General features: G+C 39.7%; 1 protein-coding gene across 3 annotated transcripts; it reads left to right on the top strand.

Moving 5' to 3' along the window:
- Nucleotides 1–6,301: 6,301 nt before the first annotated feature.
- LOC118216576 (zinc finger protein 501-like) lies at nt 6,302–13,635 on the top strand. Of its 3 annotated transcripts, XM_035397886.1 has the most exons (3): nt 6,302–6,456; nt 7,747–7,974; nt 12,111–13,635. In XM_035397886.1, exons 2-3 carry the CDS (start codon nt 7,783–7,785, stop codon nt 13,482–13,484), a joined length of 1,566 nt encoding a protein of 521 aa, XP_035253777.1. In that variant the 5' UTR covers nt 6,302–6,456; nt 7,747–7,782; the 3' UTR covers nt 13,485–13,635. The 3 variants fall into 3 exon arrangements, with proteins under 3 accessions (XP_035253777.1, XP_035253779.1, XP_035253778.1); XM_035397888.1 differs by lacking the exons at nt 6,302–6,456; nt 7,747–7,974 and adding an exon at nt 10,140–10,313; XM_035397887.1 differs by lacking the exons at nt 6,302–6,456; nt 7,747–7,974 and adding an exon at nt 10,392–10,721.
- Nucleotides 13,636–17,365: the final 3,730 nt, after the last annotated feature.

Consider the following 17,365-nt stretch of genomic DNA (forward strand, 5'->3'; position numbering starts at 1 on the left):
AAACACCACTGTATGCTGGATTTTACGTGCATGACTCCTCAGTGTGCCTCTGCCAACTGGAGTAGAGTCACACAGACACACACACACGTATACACGCTTACACACAAATATATACGCGTGCACATGTATACACACGTACACAATTGTCACACATACACACATTCACACACACACACACACACGCACACGCACACATACACTTCTACGCATTCACACACAAACATACAGCTGCAATTTAATATTGTAAGGGACATGCCGCTACTTCTCATAGTGGGGCACCGATGCGTCGGTTGTGCGTGGCTCTCCTGGTTCTTCGACCACCTCTAGTCATAGGAGCGCTTCGGGTGCCTCGTTCCTCCAGCAGCCGGTAGCCAAGGATATTTGGGCCTAACTCCGTTGCAGGCCTTGTAAACTCTTCCTGGCATGTGGACTCACACGAGAGGGAGATGGGAGAAGGGTAGCGAGTCCAAGGAGATGGACGAGAGCGGAATAGAAAAGAGAGAGCGAAACAACGGCAACCTCCGTTTTATTGAAGGCAGCGCGTTTCGAATTTACAGTAAGCCAGTACTGTTACAGGAGAACTGTAGTAGGGGGCGTGGTCAAGTGAGTCACTCTGAGTTGGACATATGGGAGTTGGAGTTCAGTGTCTTTTGTAGGCCATGGTACCTACAATCTATTCCCGATATTAACCTCAGTATAGCTGAAACCCTGTACATAACAGTATGATCTTTTAGCAGGTTCAGATTAAGCACTTGCTAACTGAATATGATTTCATGATTTTTTACATTTTAATAAAACTGTATTGTAGATGTTCCAGCTGTGTTTCAGTACTTTTGATGATTAAAACACGAATATAATAAATTAACAGTGTGCTACTGGCAAAAGACTGCAGGGTAAAATGCTTTTGAAGTCATAAATTATGTCTCCTGTATCAATAACTTTATCCAAATTTTTGTAAGAAGCCAGTGGCAAACTCCTCAAGCTGACTGCATTTTATTAGTTTTTACAGTTGCAATGGTTTCAATGTGAAAATGTTTGTGGGTAAATGCAGCTGATAGGGAGAATGCAGAATGATCACTACAGTGTACTTCCCTTCATTGCTGTAAGCAGTGATGGGCTGAGTTTCTTATCTGTGTCATGATTGTTGTGTTTGAACCTGTCGCTGTTATAACTGTGTGGGGCAGTCATAACAGAGGCAAGGAAAAAATAACTGCATAAATAGTTCATATCTGTAATGTTTACAGACCAAATGCTGTTGTTGCTAAAGAGCATACTGTGCACGGATGTTTAAACCAGAAACCAATTAGGAAGGTCATGTTTTATTTTAGTTTTTTTTTTGTTTTTGCCAAAAACAGTATGTATGCAGGATTGGATCAGTTGTGGTTCTGTTTAAAATACACTTATTTTGTTTAATAAAACTTCAATATACTGTTGTCATTATTTCTTTGTTATAGAGCATTTAAGCTATTTAGCTACTTGTTTAAAGGGAACTTAAAACTGACCCATAATAAATGGTTTAGGCAATGTTCTAATTATGACAGAAAAAATTTGAACTAATTTATCTTATTCATAAGATTCTTTATAACTGAATTTTTGGGGAAAAAAAGAAGAAAAGAAAATAAATAAAGTGACAGCTGAACTCTGCACCTCCCGCAAAATAGCATCTTGTGAGAAACATTTCAGTATATCATTATCCTTGTCTTCCAGTGCCGTGGATGACTACGGAAATTTGCAGCACGCCCTGCGCAATGCACACGGCTCTTAAAGGGAATGAAAAGATGCACTTTGATTGGCTATTAACAAATGCAGCAGAAGCAGCACAACCGCTGATAATAGGATGGTTCGGGGCCTGCCGCCTTGACCACCGCCTTGCCAAGCGCATTGTATGACGGTTAGAATGTTGTCCGACTTGGAAATCTGACGAGCCGCGGAAATCTCACGGAAGCGAGGCGCTCGCAGTTTTCAGGGCGAGGCGACGCAGTTGCTCTCCACAACGCCGCAGTTGCTCTCCACAACTTCATGCATGATGGGAAACAACTTGCTCTGGTTTGAGCGAAGCGCCTATTGGCTCAGAAAAGATGTTACCACCAACAAGGAAGTTATGAGACTTCTGTCTTATCCATCATTATTCCAAGATAAACTTCATGAACTGTCAGACAGACACCAAATTATTTTTATCAGATGACTGACATTCACAGTTGAACGCCTTACACATAAATGGTGTCTTAATAAACATCTCTGCAATGGAGTTTATATTGAAATAACTGTATCAAAACCCCTGAATAAAATATAATGAGAAAGTAATTAGAAGAAGCTCTTGGTACACAAACTCCTGTATCCAATAATAATAATAATAATAATAATAAATGAATGAAGACTCGATTCACATCTATTTGTAGTGAGTGTTATAGTATTTCTAGCTGTTCTCGTATACCCCCCAGTAAACCTAAGAATAATTAGCTGGCCAAACATTATCAATGCTTTCGAAATTATAATTAGCCAAAATTGCCAGATGTAGTGGGACTTCTATTGCATCCACTTCATCGGCAACAAAGAACGCGAACGCGATGTCCGCCATTGCTAGACGAGGTGAGAAGGCTAGTCAACCAAGAAGTGTCCGACTTTTTGACTCCTCCCCCGACTGCAATCGGCTACTCTCGCCTGTTTTTGAGGCGAGCCGAAAGTCATCTCAAACAAGCCTAACATATTCAGTGTAATCCAGCCCTGTTTCCAGGTGCGCTGCTCGCCTCTGGTCCCGAAAATACTAAAGCCGGGCACCCACCGCACGCGTATCGGCCGCGAGCGCACTACGCGCGTATTACGCGCGTAACTGAAGCGTAGTTGAAGTACTGTTATTACAACGGCAGCGGGCGACGTCGTCTCCACCAGATGCGAACGCGTCGCGTACCGGCTGCGAAGCTCGCGCGACACAAGCGAACTGAAGCGTAGTTTTTCGCTTCTGTTCTATTTTTTCGGCTTGTCGCGCGTCACGTTGGCCTGTTTATACACAGAAATATGCTCTAAAATGCTAGGTATACATGCTCTGATTTATATTTCATTCTTATATTACTGGGGGTGTGTCCCTAGTTACCTCCCAGATATTTTTTAAGCAGCTAAAAAAAATACAAGCCTTTTCGTTTTGTAAAAATAAATAAATAACTGGAACCTGGGGGAAAGGCAAACTTAGTTTCGCTGTCTTATTTTGCGGAGGGGGTGGGGTAAATTTGAAAATACACCACAGAAAGACGTAGGCTATTGAGTGACGTAAAAGGGAATGCACCGAGCAGCGGTTTGTTAGCTCGAGTATTGGAAGATAGTTTTTAACCAACCATTGCTCAGCCTATTTGACTTCTCCGATGTCTTCGTTCGCCGTGCTTTCAAAAAGGGCTTGTTAATAAAAATCAGATAATCCACAGAGCTTTAAAAAAATCAGATTATTTAGTGGTCTTGCCGATGAAAATGCACCTATTTTATAAATGAAGTTGTAAGCAAGCCTTTATTGCACTTGTACTTCAAAGCTTCCGGTGTTCATGGCGTTGTGGTGTTCATATCCCTTCAAGATTAAAACTGTTACTGACTTTTTCATGATTAGCTGATTTTACTAAATCTGATCCTATAAATGTTTTGACGTGAATGGCAAGACAACACGGGAATTCCCAATGGTTGATTACGGATTATTTATTATTATTATGATCATTACATATTCTTCATGAAATTGGCACGCTTGTTAACCAAGCAAATAAATTAATACAGTTTGAGATTGATTGTTATGCAGGCTACGTTGCGATTTAAGTTTATGGTACTTCTTGAAAGCGTTTACTTTCTCACGTAGGCTATTTACGAGTTAACGAAATATTACCAAATTAACAAACTGAAAAAGGTCTCTCACCAAAGTATTCACTTAACCCATAATCAACAGTCGTGAACAAACGTGAAATACACGATGTAAAAGCCCACTGCAGACTGCGAGAGCTACTAGGAATATATAGCTTTTACGCAAGCCTTTGCGCGACACAAACGGAACCAGTGGAGACACCCTACGCGTCGCGCCGTGCTGCTTCGCCCTGCTGTTTACGCGACGCATACGCGACGCGTGCGGTGGGTGCCCGGCGTAAGAGCCCCGCCCAGTGCGCCCCGCGCCGCCCCATTCGCTGCGTTCATGCGCCGTGTGCCATTGAATCTGGAAAATAGAGTGCAGCTGATAGGGACAATGCAGAATGATCACTGCAGTGTACTTACGACAGGAGGAAATATGGCAGTCACACGAAGTAGCGTTCAGTTCCGATTTATGAAAAGGGAGGGAGCAATTTATGTTACCTCCTTCCTTCATTTTCCCGCCCTCCTGCCAGGGGTGTAAAATGCAAGCTTCTTGCAAGAAGGGTATGCGTCATTATGCAGTTGTCAAAAGGAAAAGCCATTTTTTTTGCAAGATGAGTTTGGAAGGTTCATCAATAATTCATGAGTGCATATTGAGGGATGGGAGGGGGAATAAGAATTTAACTTTCCCAGCTCTTTTACCCTACACGTATTGTATTTGTGCTTTTGAGGTGCTGCACATACCAGTGATAGTGTTTTTAATAAGACCTGCTGGTGTGTTTTATCATCACTCAAGATAAACTAGCGTAAATTTCCTATGAATTATTCATGAACCTTCTAAAAAGAATATGTTTGCGCACAGAGCAATCGTTGCTATGGAGCAGCGAGGGCCGTTCAGTTTTGGATTGTTCCTCGTCTGTCCTCCGTCGTAGAACACCTTTTAAATTCAGTTGTTGCACGTCACAGATTTCATAACAAAATAGCAGACTGGAGGGAAGGAGCAAGGGAAGGTTCTTCAGTTTTCTTAAGAGTGGAAAAATGAGTGGTAGGGGGAAGACGGGGGGTTAACTCGGATCACTGCATTAATTTATCGCTGCGCTTAACTTGGTTTACTGAGTGGATTTGTGTGTTTTAAAAAAAAAAAAAGGGAAAATCTCCCCAGGCCGCGGCCATAGCTACGGCTGAGGAAATAAAAATAAAATAACAAACATGGCCTCCTACGCCTCTCGGTTCGCTCAGCACTGGGCGAGGTTAAAATATACCAGAGAAGGTGAGCCCCCTTCCCGTGATCAGGACGGGGAAAAGTTACTTTTTGCATCAGGCGGCATTCATGTCAAGGATGTTTATTCTTTCATTGCGTTGCCTAATAGGAAAGATTTTGAACTTTGTTTCTTCCACGAAGATGCCCTGAGGCGCTTCATGGAGACGGCATATGCAAAATCAAATGAAGCCCCTTGGAGTAATTGGACTATCGATTCTTCTGTAGCTATAGATACCATCAATGTTGCGGTAAGATTCTGGACTGGCCGAGTGTCGGACCATGATATCGAACTGTTTCTAATGAGACATGGCGATATCCTGCAGGCCCCTTACAAGCCTGTGGACCGTTTTGGAATTTGGTACGGGGTTAGGACATACAAACTCCAGTTAAAAAAGACGCGAATGGTCATCCCGTAGCACTACCTAATTCCATATCTCTAGGCCCTTACAATGGCCGTGTGATTTATCCTGGGCAGCGGCAAACTTGCTTCGTCTGTGGTGCACCTGACCATCAGGTAAAGGAGTGTACCCAGATGAAGTGTTGGAAGTGTGGAGGATTGGGTCACAAGGCCAAAGATTGCAGCAATGATTCCCGGTGCAGCCTGTGTGGAGGAGTGGGGCACACTTATTTTAAATGTCCCCACTCCTACAGCAATAAAGCAAAAAACCAAAACAGAGCCAGAGCCGAGGATGAGCAGCAACCGCGTCAAAACCAGCAAGAGCCACAAGAGAGCACCAGAGACCCGCAGACCGCAGCCCAACAGGAGCCACTGTCAGATGGCAATAACACTCAACGCACCACAACCAGGCAGTAGCATTGATGATAAACTTAAAGATTTATACTGGTTAATAATATGTCTAGTGAATCAGCACATATGGAAAACGCGGAGTAAAATGAAAATTGATCATATCTACGTGTCAAGTGAATCTGTATGCAAGAACATTTTAACAGAACTAAAACGTCGAAGGACAATTGACATCAAGCATGGCAATGCAAATCTTTGGGAAACTCTGGACTTTTAATATAGAAGATGCCTTACCTAATGTATTTAGGTTTTCTTGTTTATGTAATTGTTTGTAATGACTTGTATAATTGAAATAAAGTTTATTTATAAAAATAAAAAATTTAAAAAAAGCGAGGGAAGGTAGGGTAACCTAATCCTGCATATAATTTTAGGACCACACTCCAGCCCAGTAGGTGGCGGTAATAAACTAAATGGCTACTAGAATACCGCAAATAAAAAAACAAAGAACGATAAGAGGAAGACGAATATGCTTCATGGTTTTACACAGCTGTAACGCGGACATTGGATCATTCTTAGAATTTCATCACGTTCAACAAACGATCGAGTTGAATTAATTGAGTCATCAAAGTGTGGGGTAAGTTTTTTTAAAGCATAATCGTGATGCTTTTGCAGTTGTGCTTGCTTTGTTTACCAGAAAGCCCTATATAGGGTTACTTTGTATTCACTGTTTACTCAAAAATAACGGTTTGCTTATTTAGCAGTATCTGCTGAAACACACGAGAGTAGAATTCATTTTAGAGTCTCAAAACGTACTGTTGCAACATTACTTCTCTATAAAATGGCCAATAAGATTATAATGAGTTGATGCACCTAAATAATATAACAATAGTGCTATGGTGTCATCCTGTAGGACTCTTATGGTCGTTCGCTAAATTAGTCCGTGTAACATGTGGAAATCAATATGATGAATTTTGTTGTATCGGTATTGTTCTTTTTAGGCATATTGTGAAATGCAATTAAGTCAGTGAATTACTTTTCATATGCGCGTCCTATCCATTACTTGGAAGCTAAGCGGTGCCATGGAAATGTGACGTTATTTCGTGAGAACAATACAGGAGGACCTGACACAAAATACAAACTTACAACCTTCGTGTTTACCAAAGTCTCTTGTGTTCATATCTTTAATCGAACGTTGACAGAATTCAACTATTCTCAGCTTCTTGCGCTCCCGGGACCGTCTACAAAGTTCACCGCCAGAAATACTTTTTTAATTATTTTTTTTTATTTTCAAAAATCAGTGATACCATTAGAAGCATGCTGTGTAGAAACATAACCCTTACGGAAAAGTCTTATTTAAATATTAGGCAGGAAATTCTAAATGTGTTGAAGTAATTGTGTAATCAATGTATATATACATAAATGAACAAGTATTTAAATATATATTTAATCACATGTATTATGTGTAACTACATGTCAAATATGCAAAGGTGCCACATTTAGAATTTTTAAATATGTGTTCCGTCAAATTTATTTATTCATTTTTATTTATTGTTTTTGCTTCTAAATTATGCAGTGGGCCATAAATGACAACACAGATTACCCCCTTAAACACCACTGAACGGTTTTCATCTGAGACGTGGCAATTGTTTATTTGTTTAAAGCCAGCAGTTTGTGAATCCTTTGGAATTACCTGGATGTCTGCATTAATTATGCATTAATTGTGGTCTGATCTTCACCTAGGTGACAATAATAGAAAAACACATTCTGCTTAAGCTAATAACACACAATCAATAGCACTTTTCATGTCTTTATTGAACACATTGTCTAAACTTTTCAAGTTCAGGGTCGAAAACGTATGTGAACCTTTGTATCTAGTAACTTGCGGCCAGCATAAGGCTAAATCCCTTCCCCTGTTTCCTTCCAGGAGCTGTACTTCTGCACACCTCTGGGCAGCTGTGTGATGCAGGCAGGAGTCTGTCTGAGACAGGACACTGAGGCAACACTACCAGAGATAACTGAGCAGCACAGGATCAGACAGAAAGAAGAGGAACTCAGTGGACTGGAGTCTGTCCACATGGCAGAGTCAGAGACAGAGTGTGCTGCACCAGGACTCAACGCACTGGAGCCAGAATGTGATACAGCGCACAGTGGGGTCAGTGATGTACACCACACACAGGCATCATTGATTAAAACAGAAACTGATATGACCCATGCTGGGGATATTAAGACAGAGAACCTAGACAGCATGGAGCTGGAATATGTAACCCATCTGCATCCTGACCAAATCAAAACAGAGGCCGATGATGGAGGATATGCAGATCACATAAGTGACTTGCGGGGTATTATATGTGTTGACATTAAATCCAATCAAATGAAGTGTGAATCCAGTGAAATTTTAGTGAGTGATCTCATGGATACTGTGAAGGCTGGATCTGGTGTTGATCACAAAGATCCGGCTGAACCATGGCAATGTTCCGGCGAGCCAAACCAAAACTGTAAAAAAGAAGAAATTCATGATATGCCAGCACAATGTGGGAAATTAAGTAATCACTGTGACATGAACAATGAAAATAATCAGACCATAATTTCCCAGAAAAGAAAAAATGGTAGCAAGCCATACATGTGTACACAATGTAAGAAGGGTTTTAGTACAAATTCAGCTTTAATTAAACACCTAAGAATTCATACAGGTGAAAGGCCATACAGGTGTACACAGTGTGAGAAGTGTTTTAGTACAAAATATTGTTTAGACATACACCAGAGAATTCATACAGGTGAAAAGCCCTACAGTTGTATTCAATGTGGCAAGTGCTTTTCCAGAATGTCTAATTTACGTAGCCACCAGAGAATTCATTCGGGTGAAAAGCCCTACGTATGTTTTCACTGTGAGAAGTGTTTTTCCACAATATCTAACTTAAGTAGCCACCAGAGAGTTCATACCGGTGAAAAGCCGTACAGGTGTGCAGAGTGCGAGAAGTGTTTTAGTACAAAGTTTGCTTTGAACGTACACCAAAGAATTCATTCAGGTGAAAAACCATACAAGTGTGCACAGTGTGAGAAGTGTTTTAATACAAAATTTTCTTTAGATACACATCTGAGAAATCATACAGGTGAAAAGCCCTACAAGTGTACAAAGTGTGGGAGCAGCTTTTCCAGAAAATCTTGCTTGGATTCACACCAGCGAATTCATACGGGTGAAAAACCCTACAAGTGTCATCACTGCGGGAAGTTATTTTCCAGAATACATAATTTAAATATCCACCAGCGAATTCATACTAGTGAAAAGCCCTATAAATGTTCTCAGTGTGGGAATCACATTTCCAGGATATCACAATTAAATAGCCACCAAAGAAATCATACAGATGAAAAGACCTACAAATGTGCTCACTGTGTCAAGTGATTTTCCATAATATTTAAATGTCCACCAGATAATTCACAGGTGAAAACCCCACAAATGCACTCTGTTTGGAAGGTGTTTTGGTACACAGTTTTCTTTAAATGTACACCAGATAATTCATAGGTGAGAAGCCCTACAAATGCACTCAGTGTGGGAAGTGCTTTTTCAAAACATCTTATTTCATTAGCCACCCGAGAACTCATACAGGTGAAAAGCTCTGCAAATGTTCTCAGAATGGGAAGTGTTTATCTCAAAGATTTAATTTGTGTAGACACCTGAGAATTTATACAGGTGAAAAGCTGTACAAGTGTGCAGTGAGAAATGTTTTAGTACAAAGTTTGCTTCAACTCTATACCTGAACATTAATTCAGGTGAAAAAACATACAAGTGTGCACAATGTGAGAAGTGAATTAATACAAAAAACGTGTTGTGTATGAAACAGTTTTACGCTGAATGTGCAGATACCAAGGCGTTTATGCTATGTAAATTTCTGTTTTCTACTTTACTGCCCTGTTTGTAAATGTAGTTTCATTCATGTTGCACATAACTTGTAACATTAATTGTGCAAAAATAAATTTGTCTCATTGGTCTGAACTGTTTTAATCATTTTACACATTTAGAATTTGTCAAAGTGAAGCCTTTTATTTTTAAATAACTTCATGTATATATCAAAATAAAAAGTGGTCACAAATATGTAAATTATGTTGTATATGTGATTTGGTAAAAACAAATAAGCCAAATTCATTTTAGTAAACAATAGTAAAAGAAAGAAAACGTTATTCTGAAAGCCGCAGAGAAGTAATTGGATATTTCAGGGCTGACGTGGTACTCGGTGAGAAGTGAACTCACCAGTGACAATCAGATTGTCGATGAGTTTGGAAGATTAGTAAATAATTCACGAGTGCATGTTGGGGGGTGGGAGGGGGATAAAGAGTGGCGAATTTAACTTTTTCAGATCCTTTACCCGGTACGTTTTATGTTGGTACTTTTGAGTGACGTTTTCTCACAGGAAGTCCCCACGAAAGGCTTTGCGGCGATAGTATTTGTAATAAGACCGGCTGGTGTGTTTTTATCATCACTCAAGATAAACTGCGGTAAGGTTACTATGAATAATTTATGAATCTGAGTCATCATACAAAAACAATATTTGCGCACAGAAATTGCTATGGGCAGCGAGGGTCGTTCAGTTCCGTTTTGGTTTGTTCGTCGTCTATCCTCTTTTGCAGAACACCTGTTAAGTTCACTTGTTTCACATCACAAAATAGCTCATTAGAAGGAAGAGAGCAAGCGAAGGAAATTTTTTCAAATGGAAACTAATCCAGCCTATGATTTCAGGGCCACACTCCAGTCCAGTAGGTGGTGATAATAAACTAAAAGCTGGCTGTACCTCCGCCAATAAAAACAAGAAAGAATAACTCGCTTTATGGTTCACTGCTTTAAAACACGAATGCGACCATTCGCCGCAGCGAATTACATCACTTGGTGGTAATGAAAGAACTGTGGTGAGTTTTATTTTTAACCACAATTTTGATGCTTTTGCAGTTGTGCTGGCTTTTTTTTTTTAACCATGAAGCTCCAAATCAGGTTACTTTCTTTTCACTGTTTAGGCCTACTCAAAATATCGGTTCGTTTATTTAGCAATACCTGCTGAAACACATGAGAGTGGAATTCATTTTAGAGTTTGAAAACGTAGTGCTGGTACTACGTTACTTCTCTATGACACGGTAAATAAGATTACAATGCATTAAAGATGTTGCTAAATAATTTAACGACGCTAGTTTGTCAATTTTGTAGGACTTCGTATGGTTTTCCATTAAATTAATCGGTGAAACGTGGAAGTCCAGTAAATATGATGCTTTTGATTGTATCACCTGTATTGTTCTTTTAAGAATATTGCGCAGTGCAACCGAAAAGTGAATTTATTTTCAGCGAAGTAGCTTCATGCATACTTATCCATTGCTTGTAAACTAAACAGTGCCATGGAATTCCGATGTGATTTGGTGATAACAACACTGCAAAGTGAAGGAGTATAAACAAGCAGAAATCACGGGCAAGCCTAATTGTGCCAATTTAGCATGCTGTCAACAACGGGACTTGCACAGGATCAAGAGGGTACGAGGCTAGTTAAATAGTGCTGCATTCTGTCAGTCAAGGGCAACTCGTAAAGCCCGGGGGGAAAGAAAATCACGTGACCATATCTTACAGGTATTTGCATTTGGGTGGTAATTGGCAACTGATAAATTAATCACATGAACAATACGTACGTCTGCTGATGTCAAGAGGTTTGGACCAATGAGGTCGTCCACTGCACAACGTAATTGAGTCATTATCTGGATTTGGGGTTGGCAAAAACATCACTTCTAAAATGAACTGTTTTCAGGTTGTTCAACATCATCTTTCAACACATTTGATAAGAACAGAGCTTAATTCCAGATGTATTTATGAATATTTCATTGAGAACAAAAATTTCAACGTTACCGTCGGTAGTGTTACTGCAGGGGAAACTATTTTGCCAATAAAACGTGTCTTTCGTAGAACTTTTGTGTGTGCATGTATTTATTTAATGAATATTTGTAAAATCAGGTTTCATTGCTCAGAGAGATATTCTTAATACAAAAAATTAACATTTAAAGGCCTTCATGTTATCTTTGCACACCAGTGACTTCACAAGCCAGGCATGAACTCTGCTGCGTCTGGACATTAGGCATGTAAAAAAATACATAAACCACTTTCTGGTGGTGAACTCGGAAATTTCAGACTTTACGAGTTGGTGACGACCGGTCGAACCCTCAGCTTCAAAGACCAGCGGTCCCACTTTTTTTTAATTGGCTTTTATTTTGCAGTAGGACCTGTTAGATTAAAACTAAACCCCTCCCCCTGTTTCCTTCCAGGAGCTGCACTGCTGCACACCTCTGAGCAGCAGTGTGATGCAGACAGGAGTCTGTCTGAGACAGGACACTGAGGCAACACTACCAGAGCTAACTGAGCAGCACAGGATCAGGCAGAAAGAAGAGGAACTCAGTGGACTGGAGTCAGAGACAGAGTGTGCTGCACCAGGACTCAACATACTGGAGCCAGTGTGCGATACAGCACACAGCAGAGTCAGTGATGTAGACCTCACACACACATCACTGATTAAAACAGAAAATGATCTGGGCTCCACCCACACTGGGGATCCTAAGACAGAGAAACTAGGCAGCATGGAGCTGGAATATGTAACCCATCTGCATCCTGACCAAATCAAAACCGAGGCCGATGATGGAGGATATGCAGATCGCATCAGTGACTTGCGGGGTATTATATGTGTTGACATTAAATCCAATCAAATGAAGTGTGAATCCAGTGAAATTTTAGTGAGTGATCTCATGGATACTGTGAAGACTGGATCTGGTGTTGATCACAAAGATCCGGCTGAACCATGGCAATGTTCCGGCGAGCCAAACCCAAACTGTAAAAAAGAAGAAATTGATGATCTGCAGATGCAGTGTGGGGACTTAAATCATCACGGCGACATGAACAGTGAAAATAACATGACCAGAATTTTCCAGAAAAGCATAAGTAGTAGCAAGCCATACAAGTGTACACAGTGTGAGAAGTGTTTTATTAGAAAATCTCATTTTGATATACACCTGAGAATTCATTCGGGTGAAAAGCCATACAGCTGTATTCAATGTGGGAAGTGCTTTTCCAAAGTGTATAATTTAAGTACCCACCAAAGAATTCATACTGGTGAAAAGCCATACAAGTGTACACAGTGTGAGAAGTGTTTTAGTACAAAGTCAGCATTAACTAAACACCTGAGAATCCATACAGGTGAAAAGCCCTACAAATGCCCTCAGTGTGGGAAGTGCTTTTCTGAAACCTCGCATTTAAATTGTCACCAAAGAATTCATACAGGTGAAAAGCCGTACAAGTGTACACAGTGTGAGAAGTGTTTTAGTACAAGAGCTTATTTAGATATACATCAGAGAATTCATACCGGTGAAAAGCCCAATATATGTCCTCAGTGTGGCAAGTGCTTTTCCATAATTTCTCTTTTAAATCAGCACCAGAGAATTCACACAGGTGAAAACCCATACAAGTGTACACAGTGCAAAAAGTGTTTTAGTGCAAAATATTATTTAGATATACACCAGAGAATTCATACAGGTGAAAAGCCCTACAAGTGTCCTCAGTGTGGGAAGTGTTTTTCCCACAAATCAAATTTAAGTAGCCACCAGAGAATTCATACCGGTGAAAAACATACTTATGTATTTCGTTTTTAAGGAAAAAATCTATTTTACATGACTCCCATCAAATTCATACCAGGTTTTTTATGAATGCATACATTGTGGTGTACTTTGTAAAATAAAAAAGTGCTATACTAATAAAATTGAATTAAACTGAACTGAATTGAAAAAGACATTGTCACAAAAACCAGGCCTGAAAAAGAGTTTTTTGTTTTTTTTACCAAATCCCTTCAGATTGTTTCAGAGAAACACCAGAAAATTCTTACAAATGCAAAACCCTTTGGATGTACTGGACAGCGCATGGAAGGCTGTTCGTTTTGTTTTTTTTTTGTTTGTTTGTTTTTTGTAGAAAGGCTTAAATTAGCCCTTCTGTTTTAAAGTCAGACAGACAAAATCAAAAATCTGAAAAGTCATGAGCACGAGGGTTCATTATGCTTATTTCAACACCAGAAAATTCCATCTTATTTAACCCACGTGGGAAGTTTGCTTCCTGTATGAAACGCACTCTTGCAAGTCACTTTGGCTAAAGGCCTCTGCAGAATGACTAAATTGTAAGTGATTATGTTTTTGAGTAATGTTGTCATTTTATGTATCCACACTTATTCGTTTTTTTTTTTCACTTTTAAATATTCTAAGTCATTTTATTTTAAGCAATGCAATTGAACTGTCAAAATCCAGCATGTATGTTAAAATCACCAGCAGTAAAATGTATTCTGGTGAAAAAACATACAGACTAATAACACTTACAAATGAGACAGTACTTTGATTAGGATTAGATTATAAAATTCTTTGCAAATATTAAAGAAGTATGAATTTGGTAGCTGTGATTCTTCTGACGAGGACGCAATGATTTCATGTCATTAATAATTGTAGTAAATAAAAAAGTGAAAGAGGAATATTTAGGATGAATTTGCACAGGGGTGGGGGGTTGTGGGCGGGGAGAACTTAATAAAATTTTATAAAATCTACTGGTGATTGACCTATGAAATTTCTCTATTAGGAAGTAGTCTAAAGGTTAATTCCAATCACTTATTTTTACTCCATGTAAGGATGATGAAAGAGGACTGCACTAGAATCGAGGCAACATGCATTAGTCAAATGGAACATTCTTGCTCAATTAAGTGTCGGTTTGAAACAACATTAATTACAGGCCTGGTAGATGTGGAGAGGTGGGCCATGTCTGAAACGGCTTACTTGCTGACTATTGGGTATGTACATTGAGTACACTAGATGAGAAAGTTAAGTAGGTGAAATTTTCCCTAAATGTATACATAAAATCCCCAGATATTCTTATTTCCAAGTTTCGATGAGCATGTTCTGCTGTATTTGGTTCACATTCTTATTTTTATATGTATTATGGGCATTACTGGGAAAAATACGACTGTAAACCCCTAAGTTTGGTAGAAAAGGGTATGAGTTTCTTGATTATAGCCTGTGGGGAAATTCTGGCAATGGAAGCAAGTGGTAAGGTCCATGCCATATCATAGAGTTCAGTGGTCCCATGAATAAGAAATACAAGGGCGGACGGTCTTACGACACTGCAGTACTGTTGGACAATACGGATGGAGGATATTTTTTGATATACAAAAACATACGCACTAAACAGGCAGTATATAGTAGTACATATTTTCAGGATATGGCAGTTAGGAGGCTGTTTCAGGCATGGCCATGGATCCAAAGGCTGCGCTTGTGTATCCTTGCTGAAGCCTCTTCACTCCTCCAAGTAGTATTTAAACCAAAACAATCTTATCAATGGCATGGTGCACAATGGGCAGTATGCAGAAAATATCCTCCACACCATTATCCAATGGTACTGCACAAGCGCCATAAGACATCTCCTTGTAGTACAAAGGCGCAACCACAGAACTGAGGGAAAGTTAGCTAATTTATTATAAATTAGCAGTTGTTGCTAGCTACAAATTACAGTGGCAGCCATTACACTGTACAAAAAGGACAAACTGACCACGTTCATGTGACGTCACGTTGGCCAATCAGAGAAAAAACTGCTACTGTAATTTTTAGCTAGGGAAAACTGCTAATTTATGAAAATTAGCTAGCCAAATCAGCTAGGTCATGCATAGCAACGTACCACAGGGATGAACATCGGTTAACACTGTGTTTAACTTACCATCAACTACACCGAAGGTCAGTCAATCACAGATATGCTGATAAGATGTTTTTTTATTTCTTTTTTTACTAATTTTCTCATAAATGTCCCATAGAGCTGCTGCTAGCCTAGTAAGCTCTCACCGTAGGTTTTCTCCATGGTCACTTAAATGAGCATAATGCTAACTGCAAACTTTAACGTAGATAACATTTTTCAGCCTACTTTAAGTGAGAATTAATAAACACCATAAATTTTCAGACTAGGCTACATGCTTGTAGATTTTTCTAAATCCATCGCCTGTCTTTGGTAGTCCAGGCAGTAGGCTACCTGCAAAACAGGAATGAAGACTGGAGAACTAAAATAACAAGCAGGAAACATGAGTAAACACTCAGAAACTCAGAACAAGTTAAAAATCAAAGGTGCAAACAGTGCTTGAGAACAAAGACCAGTGCTATGTAAAAGTTGTGTAAGTCGCTCTCGATAAGAGCGTCTGCTATAGGCTGAAGAGGTGGAGCTAAAGTGCATGGTCATAGAAGGGACAGTTGGGGGAGGAGCCAAGCTCTTGAAGGCTCTCACAGGGGCCCAACCTTGTTTCCCCTGAACCCTCTAAAGCCAGATTTGAGGCTGCAAGGTGCTTTAGCTGAGACTGACATCAGAAGCTCCACCCCGTTCTTCCTCCATAGCCACATCTTCCTCTTCCACTCTGGGCAGCTGTCTGCAGGAGCTGAGGGAAAAGGTATAATGTTGCTTTTTCCTTTTGTTTCCATTCTGAGGTCAGGTCAACTGGGTTTGTTAACTTCTCTTTTGGCTGCAGCAGCTTCCATAAATTTGGGAAAGCACAGACAAACACTCCCAAACTGAGGAGGGATGTTGTAGTGAAGAGACAGGGATACCAGTATGATCAGGGATTATGGTAAAAATTAGAGGAAATAATTCAGATTATAATTTGATTCAGAATAACAAACTGTTTAACTAATCTATTGATTCAATAATTATTAGAGCTTGTTTAGGGTAGGAGCGGTTTACCTGGGTCAGACTCCTCTGTGATCTACAGATCACTGCTTCTCTCTCTTCTGCTTGTCCCCCATCTGCAGAGAGAGAGAGAACATGCTTGTTATTGATGCTGTTAATTCAATGCCAGCATATCTACACTTTCTGTGTATCAACGCAACCAAGAATTGTGGTGAAAATTTTACAGTTCATTGAAACTTGTGAAACTTTTAATATGTACCATATATTCATTAATATATGGGCCTGGGCTCTAGTTTGTTGCTATATATATATAGAAACAGGGAAATTCATTTATACAGTAGACAAATTAACATAATGTCAAATAAAAGAGTCATGTTTTGTATTTGGTTACATATCATTTGCATGCCATTACTTCCTGATGTCTTTGGCCTATCAACATCAGAGTCTGGATATCTTATTTTCAGGTTGTCCTACAAGCAATACAAAAACTCCTTGCATTTGAATGGATCTCTATGGGAATTGGGTGGTGGGACTAGATTCATCTGTAAATTATGCTGATACAGTATGGAACACATTTGTTGGCTAAGTGGCTTTAAGTCATCAAGGGCCCAAGGTATCAAATGGGCCTCAAACCACCGTGCTGCTGCCAGATATGCAGTAGATACTACAAGCATTGTTTCTCCTGATTCATTTTCCTGTTGAACTGTTAAGAATGTGAAGAATAAAATTACCATCTTTTCATTTTGGCAAGATAAACATTCAAGCATATTGCAATAAATTTAAAGGGAGAGTAATCAGGTTAAAGAAGCCAGCAGTGCTCGTTGTATAGCTGGCCATA

Source organism: Anguilla anguilla, chromosome 17 (genome assembly GCF_013347855.1).
Source record: "Anguilla anguilla isolate fAngAng1 chromosome 17, fAngAng1.pri, whole genome shotgun sequence".
In the NCBI taxonomy this organism is placed as follows: Eukaryota; Metazoa; Chordata; class Actinopteri; order Anguilliformes; family Anguillidae; genus Anguilla; species Anguilla anguilla.

Bases quoted from the DNA above. Each gene is read 5' to 3' on its own strand.
- LOC118216576 (XM_035397886.1), top strand. From the start codon at position 7,783: ATGCAGGCAGGAGTCTGTCTGAGACAGGACACTGAGGCAACACTACCA. The intron at 7,975-12,110 runs GTCAGTGATGTA...GTTTCCTTCCAG, and splicing joins GTGATACAGCGCACAGTGGG to GAGCTGCACTGCTGCACACC.